The sequence below is a fragment of the Bubalus bubalis genome, chromosome 7 (assembly GCF_019923935.1).
Source record: "Bubalus bubalis isolate 160015118507 breed Murrah chromosome 7, NDDB_SH_1, whole genome shotgun sequence".
Taxonomy (NCBI): domain Eukaryota; kingdom Metazoa; phylum Chordata; class Mammalia; order Artiodactyla; family Bovidae; genus Bubalus; species Bubalus bubalis.
In genome coordinates this window covers 22,214,802-22,228,190 of record NC_059163.1, presented here as the reverse complement: position 1 = coordinate 22,228,190, position 13,389 = coordinate 22,214,802, and the positions used below count along the sequence as shown (strand labels likewise).

The window sequence follows — 13,389 nt, the reverse complement described above, 5'->3', positions numbered from 1 at the left end:
TTGCTGTGTAGCTCTCACCACTCATCATTTCCCAAATTTTTCACCTTGCTAAACTGAAACTCTGTCCTCATTAAACACTAACTCCCCATTCCCCCTCCCTCCCCTCTGACCCCTTGATCCTGTCATCTACTATTGCACTTCCGGATTCTATTAACTTGACTATTCTAGGTATCTTGTACAAGTGGAATCAAACAGTATTTGTTGCTCTGCAGTATCTTAACTGGATAACCATCATATCAATTATAGGTTTTGTTTGTGAACAATAGAAACCAATTCCAATGAACTAAATCAAAAAGGGGGTTTACTGGAGGGACACTGATTATTGTAGATTTGAGGAAAAAGTTGAATGATGAGGCTATCTAGTAGGAATTAAGGACAGCTTAATTCAGCTTAATACAACTCCAGTTTTTTCACAACCTTGGATCTCTCTCTTTATGATATGCATTCCCATGAGGTGACGTGACATTGGCTAAGTCTGAGGTATATTCATCAGCTGAGCTTTGGGAGGTAAGAGTTGTGAGTGAGTGGGTACCATTTACTGTGTCACCAGAGCAAAGAATGTGAGAGGGACCATTTTCCAAATAAAAAGTGTATGTGTGCTCAGCTGCTCAGTTGTGTTTTGACTCTTTGTGACCCATGGACAGTAGCCCGCCAGGCTCCTCTGCTCATGGAATTTTCCAGGCAAAAATACTCAGTAGAGCGCCACTCCCTTCTCCAGGGGACTCGATCCAGGGATCAAACCCACGTCTCTTACATCTTCAACATTGGCAGGCAGATTCTTTTACCACTAGTGACACCTGGGAAGCCCTCCAAATAAAAATTAGGGTTCTGTTTTCAAAAAATGCGAAGGTTGTCAGGAAGGCAAAACCAATAAGTGTCTATAGCTATCACAGAAGAACACAGACCGAAGTCTATCTCATTTCTTCAACCATAGTTTTTAGATGTTCTGTGGGTCTGTGGAAAGATATTCTTCTGTGGAGCTAAGTTTAGTGATCATACTGTCCAAAAGTGTCTTTATTTTGTTAAAATGCAATCAACTGCATGAACACATTTTCTGTACCTTTAAATTTTGCTCAGAAATTCTTTTCTTTATTGCTCGTGTTTACTGAGCTATGTACTCATCTTTGGTTATGCTGTTGAAGGCAATGGGTACATGGGAGTACATGGGATACTGTTTACAAATATTTACTACTTTTCTGTAGGCAGGATTATCCTTTTCCATTCTGTTGATTTCAGGAGTGGCGCTTGCTTTCTCCAATAAAATAGAGTGGAAGTGACATGAGTCTCTTACAAGCAGATGTTCTAAGAGCCAGCAAGTGATGGTGTTCCCTCTGCACAGTAACAAAGATGTCTCAAATAGAGGTTATTTTCAGGAGCCTCCCAGTACCTCCCTCCAAGGTGAAGAGCCACAGTCAACCTGCTGTGGATGCACAGCTTTTTGAGAAACAATCATTTGTAATTTTAAACCACAGAGATTTGGGGGTATTTGTTACCATAGTATAAGCTAACCAGTCCTGACTGAAACATTTGTAAAACTAATTTTCTGTTCAGACTTCACAGATAATTTCTAACTCATTGTGGTTTTAAATATTTCCTATCATAAGTAGGAAATTAGGTAGAAAGTGATGAAGTGAAGAGAAGATTATTTTGTGAGCATTGGAGAAGCAATACTTCTCTCTGGGCAAGCTTCTGACAAAATAAATTTGATATTTTGGAGATTTAATGTCAGAAGTACATAGGTGTATTATAATATGGAAGACTTACTTTTAAATAGAGCAACAGATTGAGAAATTTCTCAAATATATGATTCTCTCCATTAGTACCAATTAGTAGTTATTTTTATGTATAGTTAGATGTCTGGTGGCCCAGTGGTAAAGAATTTACCTGCTAATGCAGGAGATATAGGAGACATGGATTTGATCACTGGATTGGGAAGATCCTCTGGAATAGAAAATGGCAACCCACTCCAGTATTCTTGCCTGGAAAATTCCATGGACAGAGAAGCCTGGTGGGGTACAGTCCATCAGGTTGCAAAGCATTAAACATGACTGAGCGACTGAGCATGAACACACACAGGTGTTTTGATTGTTAGTTGATATTGATACTATGCGTGTGTGCATCCTAAGTCACTTCAGTCGTGTCTGACTGTGACCCCATGCACTATAGCCCACCAGGCTCCTTCATTCATGGGATTCTCCAGGCAAGAATATTGGAGTGGATTGCCATGCTCTCCTCCAGGGGCTTTTCCCAACCCAGGGATGGAACCCACCTCTCTTACATACCCTGCATTGGCAGGTGAGATCTTTACCACTAGCATCACCTGGGAAGTCCACTGATCCTATAAGCCAAGGCATATAAAGCTAGTAAAGAAGAAGCTGACAAGTTATGATTAGTTTAATAAGTTGCATGTATTGTTCAACAAAATAATCATTAGGTTACATGTTGTATATGCCCATATTGATTTAAAGAAACCTGGTAATAATCTCTCTTCAACTTTTTAGAAAAAGAAATCCCAGGTCTATTTCCCTATTAAGTATTTCCCAAATCTACCTCTTCTTATTCTTACCACTGCTGCTTTAAGTCACGTCTTCATTATCTCTTACCAAAGCTCTCTAATTAATATTTCCAGTGTGCTTCTCCTCCAGGTTATATTTATCACAACCACTGGATGCTATAACTAAAATACAACATTGACCATCGTATTTCCTTGCATATGACCCTGTGGTTCAACACGTCCTAGAAGACAAGGTTCAGGCTCCTTAGTGTAGCATATAAGGACTTCCTGGAAAGGCAGCATGGCCTGTTGGTTATGAGAATGAGTTTTAGAACCACACTTCTGGGGTTTGAAAATAGATCTGCTCTAAATTAGCTGAGTGACATTTACTAAATATTTACAACAGTGTGTCTATAAAAATGTTAGCTTTTGTTAATTTTATATGGTTTCTCCCTCACTTCCTGTACTTATTCTCTGATTTTTAAAAAAATTACCCAAGGATAATGATTACCCAATTAATTTTTTAATAATTACTCAATGCTTTCCTGGTGGCTCAGACAGTAAAGAGTCTACCTGCAATGTGGGAGATGGGGTTCGATCCCTGGGTTAGGAAGATCCCTTGGAGAACAAAATGGTAACCCACTCCAGTATTCTTGCCTGGAGAATTCTGTGGACAGAGGAGCCTGGGAGGCTATGGTCCACAGAGTCACAAAGAGTCAGACATGACTGAGCAACTAACTTCCACTTTCAAGGGTACCTGGCAGATTTTCATCTCTATTCTTGAATTCCTTTGTAATTACTCATAACTCTTTGCCTCTTCCACTGCCCCCACCCTCCAACTGGCTGATGCTGTCTCATCTTTTAATATTTAGTTCAATGATAGCTTTAAAGCTTAAGACTAAGTTGACTTTTCTTTGACTACCTAGGATATTTCTCTTATGAACTCAAAATCCATCCGTATCTCTATTATTATACTTATCACACAGTATGATATTATAATGTTTCTGTATCTACTGACTTCTATGAGACCACAGGCAACTTGAGAGCAGGAGTCATATCTCATTAATTTTTCCTTAGTATAGTTCCTGGTGCATAATAGACACACAGTAGAAATGTTTGTTGAATATATAGAATATTGCCAAATAAAGAAAGGATTATTATTTTGTAATTACTTTTGAACTCACTCTTTATTTTGTGGTTCAATGTTGGTTGATCAAGATCATTGTGATAAATTTCCTTTAAAATTTATTTCCAGAGAAAGTCATTTCTCTCTTGTATTTTTAATACTTTTTTTTATTTGACAAAGAGAACCTAGTTTCCTGTCTTGCCTTGAGTATCTCCACTCATAGAGTTAAAATAGTGTTCTATTCCAGTAACTGAATTGGCCTAAGTGGCTAATATTTTACTTTTATTATATTAAATAATTGTGCTTAAATTACAATCCATTTTAAATTATTGTGGGTAGTGAGGAGAGTACATAGTTTCAAATTCCATGACATGATAAAAAGAATAAAATGGACATGTAAGTGCAATTAACTGTATCTGGCATGAGTATTGATATTATTTATAATCTTGATTCCAATTATTTTAAAATAAAGACTCTATAACTATATGAAATTAAATTTAAGAATCTGATAGTTTATTATAATTATGTATGATTTATAATGATTGTGAATTGTGTATACTGTTTATATGTAGTTTTCATGTTGAAGGAATTGTCACTTGAAATAAAGAAGGCTGTTTTTTTGTACCCAGATTATTTTCAATATATTTGTTTAGCTAATATATTATAACTGGATCTGCCTTTTTTTTTTTTTTTCCTTAGGACACTAACAAGTGCTGGTAAAGACCTACATGATAATTTTCTGAAAGCTTTGGCAGTGAGAGAAGAAGACAATCGCAGTGGAAAAGTGAGCGTGAGTACATTTCATTCAGAGATTAAAAATGTATACCTTAAAGGCACATTCGCATATAATATCTAGTTAGTTAATAATATAATTTTAAATACTGTCTCTGAAAGGTAGTTCATTAGGGATATAATAGAGCTCTTTATTATTGGAATATATGTGGAAAAATTATGTCAGTTTGTATCTGTAGAAGTAGCTACATGGTGAAAAATATTAGTATCATTCTGCATATTTGTTGTGGAGAAAATGCCTATATGTGGCAGACTGGTTGTCATCTCCAACTTTGTGCTACTGCTATGTTGAAATTCCTGCTTCTTTTCAGCCCCATCTCTTAACACTCATCTTGAAGGTTTTCCCACTGCATACCTGATTTTATGCTGTCTCTAGAAGATAGAGTCTTCCCTATAGTCCTACGTTGGGAGGTGTGTTAGAAACCACATAATGGAGAAAGATGATTTTGAGTCATCCAAGGAGGATATGCTTTTGCTTTACTAAAACTTGTGCTAAATCAGATATTTAAAATCGCTAATATTATTTGGAATATTTACTTTCATGTTTTACTAATATAATACTGGTGATAACAGTTTTCTGTATGTAAAAATAGACAAATATTCACGCTGAAACTGTAATGAGTGACTTACAGGAAAAGAATCAGAAGTAGCAGGATGCAAATTTTAGAGCAACAGGAAAATATGTTATAAGAGTGTCTATTTTTACCAAAGTTTTCTCAATTAAAAAAGTCGTATTTTTTTATCATGTCACTTGAAGATGTCACATGCAGATAAAATACTCAGTGTACCTCAGAAAGAAAAAATATCACTCTTTGGTTAGGTAATTGTATAGAATGATCCTGGACTTGAAATCAGGGGAAGTTTCTTGGTGGAAGTGGGCTGAGTGAAATTTAAAAGAGGTGAGGTTGGAAATATGCGTGGACCCTAGACTTGGGGGATTTTGTAAATCACAGCAGAAAAGTTGGAATTTATCTGACCCTTTTTGGAAAGAGCAGCTAGAAAGGAGGAAGACAGGTAGAAAAATGTGGTGTCATAGTAATCCATGGTAAGGATCTTCAAGAAAAAGCAAATGATCATCAGTGATCAAGCAGGATAGGTCTGGAAAAGGATCTGTTGTGTTTGGAAACATTTACTTTAAAAAATACTTGACAAGAACAAATTCCATCCATAGTAAGGACAGAAGTCAGGTTTCTCAGGGTTGAAAAATGGCCCATGGTTAGGCAGTAGCACCAAAAAACACAAACAGCTTTAGAGACCCGAGGCCCAAGTTTTGTTCCGAAATGGTCTAATGCCTCTCAAAAATGCCTTTTTAACCTTTCTATCCCATTGGTATTTCCTTTAACAATGAATAACAGCATCATTCACTTATTTACTCAATCAGAAGTATGTCAGTTATAATAAACTCTTAATTCTTTCTCACCCATGTTGACTTGAGCTACTGCTGCTGCTGCTAAGTCGCCTCAGGCGTGTCCGACTCTGTGCGACCCCATAGATGGCAGCCCACCAGGCTCCCCTGTCCCTGAGATTCTCCAGGCAAGAACACTGGAGTGGGTTGCCATTTCCTTCTCCAATGCATGAAAGTGAAAAGTGAAAGTAAAGTCGTTCAGTCGTGTCTGACTGTTTGCAACCCCATGGACTGCAGCCCACCAGGCCTCTCTGTCCATGGCATTTTCCAGGCAAGAGTACTGGAGTAGGTGCCTTTGCCTTCTCCGGAATGAGCTACTAAGTTCTTCTAAATATGTCAAATTACATCACTTTTCACCATCTCAAATAGCATTTATCTAGATTCAAACCCCCATCACATCTTCAATATATTACTATAACAGCCTCTTAAATGATAACACCTGTTATCATTTTCTTGGCTGCCTCTGATCTATTTTCCAATCTCATGCTTCTTATGCACCTGCTCAAGCCTGGAACTGTTTTAGTCTCTGGGACACTGGGACACTGATGAATCTGTGACCTTAAAGCATTTGTATTTTAGAGCACGAGACAGAGAATGCTATGCTATGCTAAGTCACTTCAGTTGTGTCCGACTCTGCGCGACCCCATAGACGGCAGCCCACCAGGCTCCCCCATCCCTGGGATTCTCCAGGCAAGAACACTGGAGTGGGCTGCCATTTCCTTCTCCAGTGCATGAAAGTGAAAAGTGAAAGTGAAGTCTCTCAGTCGTGTCCGACTCTTAGCAACCCCATGGATTGCAGACTACCAGGCTCCTCCGTCCATGGGATTTTCCAAGCAAGAGTACTGGAGTGGGGTGCCATTGCCTTCTAGGTGAGTAAAACAAAAATGGAACAGTTAATTTCAACATTGGATGGGTGCTATGAACAGCACAGAATTAGAATATCAGATATAGAGATTGAATAGACAGTGGTTGGATGCTTTAGCTACTGTGTATAGGAAAATCACTTTAAGGAGGTTGCATCAGTTGAGACTGGAATGAAATGAGGAAGATAGTCATGGAATGTGAAGAGTAAGACATCCCAAAGAGATAAATATTTGAGAGGGTGCAATATATCCTATTAAGAAGGAACGTGTATTAAAATCTCCCGAGATAACAGCAATCATGGCATAATCAAGAGATGATAAGAAAACTGAAATGACTGGAAGGCAGTTATTGAAGGAGATTATAAAGACAGATGAGGTCAGAGAGAAGGTCAGAAGCTGGACCATACAGGTTATAAGGAATTTTTATTTTATTCTTTTTTAATGTTGATATTTATTCTTTTATTACTGTGATAAGAAGTCAATGGATGGATGATGTTAAGTAGAGAAGTGACATGATCTGGCTTCCACTTTAGATTGACTTCACCACTGCTGTGTACAGTAGGATAATATGGGGAAGAAGTCAAGCAGAAGCAAGCAGATAAGTTAGGGAGCTCTTCTAGTCAATCAGCAAAAGAAGAAGCTCTTAAAACAGGATGGTTGTAGTTGAGATAGAGGGAAGTTCATCTCAACTGAATCGTGTCCATGTTTTAGAGGCAAAGCAGACAAGACTCAGTGATGGATTGGATGTAAAATCTTAAAGAAAGAGGAAATTAGGATGCCTTCTAGGTGTATCATTTGAACAGGTGGGGATGATGGTGGCATTTTGTGTGGCTGGGGAACTTATTTCAGGAATCAATAATGAAATAGTTCTATTTTGGCTACATTAATTTTGTGATGCCTATTAGATGCCCAAATGGAGAATTGGATTGGTCATTTACATATATTGGTTTGGAAATTGTGAGAAGTCTTGGCTTGCATATAAATCTGAAGGTTATCAACATCTAATATTAGTCACTCAGTCGTGTCTGACTCTTTGAGACCCCATTGACAGTGACCTGCCAGCCTCCTCTGTTCATGAGATTTCCCAGGCTAGAATACTGGAGTGGGTTGCCATTTCCTTCTCCAGGAGATCTTCCCAATGCAGGGATCCAACTCAGGTCTCCACCATTGCAGGCAGATTCTTTACAACATCTAAATGGTATGTAAAATCATGAACTTGCAAAAGTTAACCAGGAAGAGAGTATGGGTAAAAAGAGTGAGGTTCTATGACAGATTTTTAAGACACTCCAACATATAGAGATCTGAAATGTGTCGAAGAAGTAGCTAAGGAAGCTGAGAAATAGCACGTAGGAGAAAAATCAGGTGAGAGCCATGCTGTGAAAAGAAAAATTAAAAAAAACTCCAAGGAAAGAATGCTCACCATGGCAATTGCTGCTGAGAGAGGCTGCATAAGAGTATGTATCAATTTCCCAGGGCTGCCATAGGAAATTACCATAACCCAAGCGGCTTAAAACAACAGAAATTTGTTCTCTCACAGTTCTGAAGGCCTAGAAGTCTGAAATCACAGTGTCAGCAGAAACATTCTGAAGGGTCTCGGGAAGAATCTGTTCCATTCCTTTCTCAGTTTCTGGTGTTGCTGACAATCATTGGTGCCGGGGTCCAGCCCCGTGGATCCAGGGAATTCGAAGGGGAGATGGCATCCGCGATCAGGAAACAACAGCTTATTTAAATGTTAATTAAAGATATAAAGAGTGGTTAAATAAGGATAGCTCAGTGAGGAAATTCAGTGGAGAAAAGAGGCTGAATAATTCAGCCAGAAGGTGAGAGAAAGAACAACATGGGGAGACCAAGCTTTGGTGAACAAGGCCTGCACTTTATTTTCCAAAGTAGTTTTTATACCTTAAGTTCTGCATGGGGGAAGGGGTAGAGTCATGCAGTAAGCCAGGCTTTCTTCCTGCAAACTTATCATATGCAAAAGTTTAGGTGATTTGCATTATCTTCTGGCCCGGAGGCCTGTTAACATTTTAAGACCCTTTCTTCAGAAAACTTATTTTTCTCTAAAGGTGATTAGTCAGGCTCCACCCTCCAAAAGCATTAGATAAAGTTGCATTCCTATAGGGCAAAGGTGTGGTGGGCTACAACAAGAAAAAGAATTAACTCAAGGGTCCACAGTTACAAACATTAAAGCTACTACTTCCACCAATTATATTAATCAATACACTGCCAGGGACACAGCAGGTAAGGGATATGGAAACTTAGCAGCAAGCATTGGCCCAACAAATGAAAAACCCTTCACCAATACAATTTCTAATCAATCTTTTATTTATTTTTATTTTTTTCTTTTTAAAGTATAAATTTTTAATAGATACTAATTCACATAGTTCAGAATTTGAAGTGTAAAAAAGGGTATAAAGTTATCTCTTAAATACTACCCTTGTCTTTCATATTACCCCTGTCTTCCGGCCACCCAGAAAACATTCCCAGAGGCATACTGCATCTACTACAATATACTCCTTACTTGTTTTCACTTGACTTGTGAACTGCATTGGATATAGTTTCGTATCAGTAAATTAAAGTCTTCTTCAAGTTTTTTTTTTCCAAAGTAAACATACCATTTTACATTCCCACTAGAAATATATGAAGGTTCCAGTTTGTCCAAATCCTCAACACTTGTTACTATATTTTTATTATAATCATCCTAGTGACTGTGAAGTAGTATCTCATTGTAGTTTTGGTTTGCATTTCTCTTGTGACTGATGATGTTGAGCCTCTATTCATGTACTTTATGGCTATTTGTAGATCTTGTTTGGAGAAATATCTATTAAAATTCTTTGCACATTTTTAAATTGGGTTGTCTTTTTGTTATCGAGTTGTAAGAGTACTTTATGTATTCTGGTTAATAGACCATTGGCTATATGATTTGCAACTTGGATATATGATTTCCCCATTTTGTGGGTTTCCTTTTCATTTTCTTGATGATATCTTTTGAAGCACAAAAGTTTCTTTTTTTTAATATTTATTTTATTTTTGGCCTTGATGGGTCTTTGTTGCAACACATGGGCTCTTTGTTGCTTCATGGAGGCTTTCTCTAGTTGTGTAGTATGTGCGCTTCTTTAACTGCTCAAAGGAATCTGTATTTAGATAGTTTAGAACATCTCATGCCTCTCACAGTTGGGAGGCTCTGAGCAATCACATGTGGCTGGAAAAACCTATTCAGGCAGGCTAGAGTTCTTCCAAAGGAGTTTGTAGGTTGAAACACTATCACACCCAGGAACTTTATTACCTGGAGCTGTAAGTTACCTCTTTTTTCAGAGAGAGGTAGTGGGGGACAGCCCCCCCGTAAAGTCAGAGGTGTAGGTAAGAGCACAAAGCAGAAAGTAGGCAGACTCTGGTTTTGGGGGTAGATGCTCGAGAATTTCCAGGGGGGCTCCTGAGGCTCGATCCCGCCTTTGCGTTCGCCAAGCCTCCTTCCTCATGACCTTTGCCACGGGCGGAGCTCCTCACGCCAGCTCCCGGCAGGCACACTGGTTTACTTTGGTTGGTTTGTAGAGACATCACTTTGATCTCTGCTGCTGTCATAACAAGACATTTCTCCTTGTGAACCTGTGTTTGGGTTTTCTGTTCTCATAGAGGCACCAGTCATATGGGATTAGCAACCCCCTACCCTGAATATGACTTAATATTAATTCCATTATGCCTACAAAAAAACCTATTTCCAAATAAGGTTGTCTTCACAGGTACTAGAGGTTAAGATCTTAACATATATTTTGAGGGGGACAGAATTCAATCCATGAAAAACCCATCAATTCAACAGATAAAATATTTGCTGTTGTTTTGGGGTAGGTAAATATCATGGATTGTACTGGCAAGGGCAGTTTCAGTGGAAGACTGTGGTTAAGTGTCTCCTTGGAGTAAGTAAAGAAAAAGTTGTTCAGGTGAAGATAAGGAAGATCAACTGTTTTTGAGGATTTCTGCAGTGAAGTATCACTTAGATATTGATTGATAACTGGTACAGGGTCAAGAGTCCAGGAAATTTATTTTATTATGCTTTAAGATGGATCATTGTTGTTGTTCAGTCACTAAGTTGTACCTGACTCTTTGCCGCCCCATGGATTGCAGCACGCCAGGCTTCCCCGTCCTTCACCATCTGCCAGAGATTGCTCAAACTCATGTCCATTGAGTCTGTGATGCCATCCAACCATCTCATCCTCTGTTGTCCCCTTGTCCTTTTGCCTTCAATATTTCCCAGCATCGGGTCTTTTCCAACGAGCCAGCTCTTCACATCAGGTGGCCAAAGTGTTTATTAACCAAGTTTATGTCAATGGCAATGACCCATAGAGAGAGGAGTGTTGATGCTGTAGAGGACAGAGGGGATCTTTGCTGGAGGAATGGGATTCAGAACACAAGGAAAGGGCTTGCCTTTGAGAGAGGAAAAGGCCACTCACAGGAGGGAAAAAGGAATCTATAGGTCTATGTATTAGGTAGACTGGTGAATTTGGATTTGGGAAAATGAGATAACTCTTCTGGGAGTTTATTTTTTTTTTTGACATTGCTGCTAAATGACCTTTAATTACATCAGTATAGGTTTGTTTTTTTTTTCCCCCCTTAGAAAAACATCCTAAATTTAACTTTTTTGAGTCATTTAATGTTTGGTAGGCTGTCATTGATTTGGAAACTAGCATCTTTTTTAGACTCGTTGCTGACTCTGAAAATAACATATGGTCACTTGTTTGGACCTTTGAATTTGTGATACTATTATAATCAGCAGAATGCATGTCATTGTATCAAGGGCAGCATTTAAGGCTTAATTTTCTGTGTCTAGTCTTGTCTTAATGAAGACTCCAAATTGTTTTAGAGCAAACTATTTACAACAGAATACAGTATGTTTTAGAAAGATCTAATTATCAATATTAAGATCATAAGCTTACTTAAAAGCCATTTACTAAATGGATATGCTTTAAAAAAGTAATCCTATAAAATATACAATATTCATGAGATTTGAATCTATATTAATTTGCTGTCAGCAGAAATTATATGTGAATTTTATGAGGTCTGAACTCTCCAAGGGAAATGACTATTTCCTGAGCATTGAGATTTCTCTGCATAATGCATAGATACAAAAATACATGGAGAACTTCATTTCAGGGGCACATTTGCTACTCTTTTTGTTTCGTCTTATTGAAAGTAAATAGTAAAAATGTTATGATATAGTTTTAGAACTGGCATACTTGACCTGCATGGCCTAATAAGATTTGAAGCTCTAATTTTGCAGCGATTTTCCCAGGTAATTTTCTTTAAATGTAGCTAGGAAATAAGAAGAAGATGGGATTTACTTTCCCACACTCATAACTTTTGAGTATATTTTTAAGTTTGGTGATCCCAGGTTTCAAATGCTATTTAGTGTAATTGGATCTTTTTCTGAGTGTCGTCTTTCTCCCTCTGGTCAACTAATTGCAAATGTGATTTATTAGTTTTTTTTATGCTTTGAGTTGACACTGTTATAGAGCCTGGAATTTAGAAAAAGCAGGCCTCCTCTCAGTCCTTCATCCCCAGGAGCCCCCACCTAATATTTTCAATGTGTAAGTTATAAGGTTATTTGCTTATTATACACATTTATACAGTCCCCACAAAGCTGCTGCCTGGGGATGTAGTCTTGGGCTATGCCCTGGGAGAGAATAGGGTTTTATGAAAATTAAAAGTTTATAGAGCTGCTATTTAAAGACTAAAATTTCTTGAAAATGTACTTCCTTTAAAGGTTTCAGTGGTTCAGATGTTTTAGACATAGATATTATTTCTATAAGTTCCTTTTAAAAGAAATGTGATAGACAGAGTCGTGTCTGACTCTGTGCGACCCCATAGACAGCAGCCCACCAGGCTACCCCGTCCCTGGGATTCTCCAGGCAAGAACACTGGAGTGGGTTGCCATTTCCTTCTCCAATGCATGAAAGTGAAAAGTGAAAGTCAAGTCGCTCAGTCCTGTCCTAACTCTTCGTGACCCCATGGACTCCAGCCTACCAGGCTCCTCGGTCCATGGGATTTTCCAGGCAAGAGTACTGGAGTGGGGTGCCATTGCCTTCTCCAAATGAAATGTGATAAGCCAGAGGTAACTCAGTTGAATTCAAGAATTAGTATTATTTCATAGTTACCTATGAATGTTGTATATAAATGTTGTATATAATGCTTGCAAAATACTATGTATGTATAGTATCTGAATATGTATATATCTATATCAGTTCAGTTCAGTTCAGTCGCTTAGTTGTGTCCGACTCTTTATGACCCCATGGATCGCAGCACGCCAGGCCTCCCTGTCCATCACCAACTCCCGGAGTACACTCAGACTCATGTCCATCGAGTCAGTGATGCCATCCAGCCATCTCATCCTCTGTTGTCCCCTTCTCCTCCTGCCCCCAATCCCTCCCAGCATCAGAGTCTTTTCCAATGAGTCAAGTCTTTGCATGAGGTGGCCAAAGTACTGGAGTTTCAGCTTTAGTATATAAACATATACAAACACCATGTATAAGTATATATATATATGTAGATATGTATGCATAAGCACACATTATTTTACATCTTTTCCAAAATACTCCATTTTAAATTACTATGATGCTGCATGTTGTTTAGACAAAGCATTGAGCCTTATGTGTAATTCATGTACAGAAAATGTTTGAAATAATTTTGAAGTACTTCAAATGTCAGGTATCATGAGTAT

The 13,389-nt window shown here is 38.3% G+C and overlaps 1 protein-coding gene across 2 annotated transcripts in view; it reads left to right on the top strand.

Annotated features, from left to right (window-relative positions):
* CFAP299 (cilia and flagella associated protein 299) overlaps window positions 1-13,389 on the top strand; it is a 707,989-nt gene that overhangs the window by 264,389 nt on the left and 430,211 nt on the right. For both annotated transcript variants that reach the window (XM_025289842.2, XM_025289841.2), the window contains exon 3: window positions 4,320-4,410. In XM_025289842.2, the coding sequence (XP_025145627.1) occupies window positions 4,320-4,410 (91 nt within the window). The remainder of the gene's footprint in view (window positions 1-4,319; window positions 4,411-13,389) is intronic.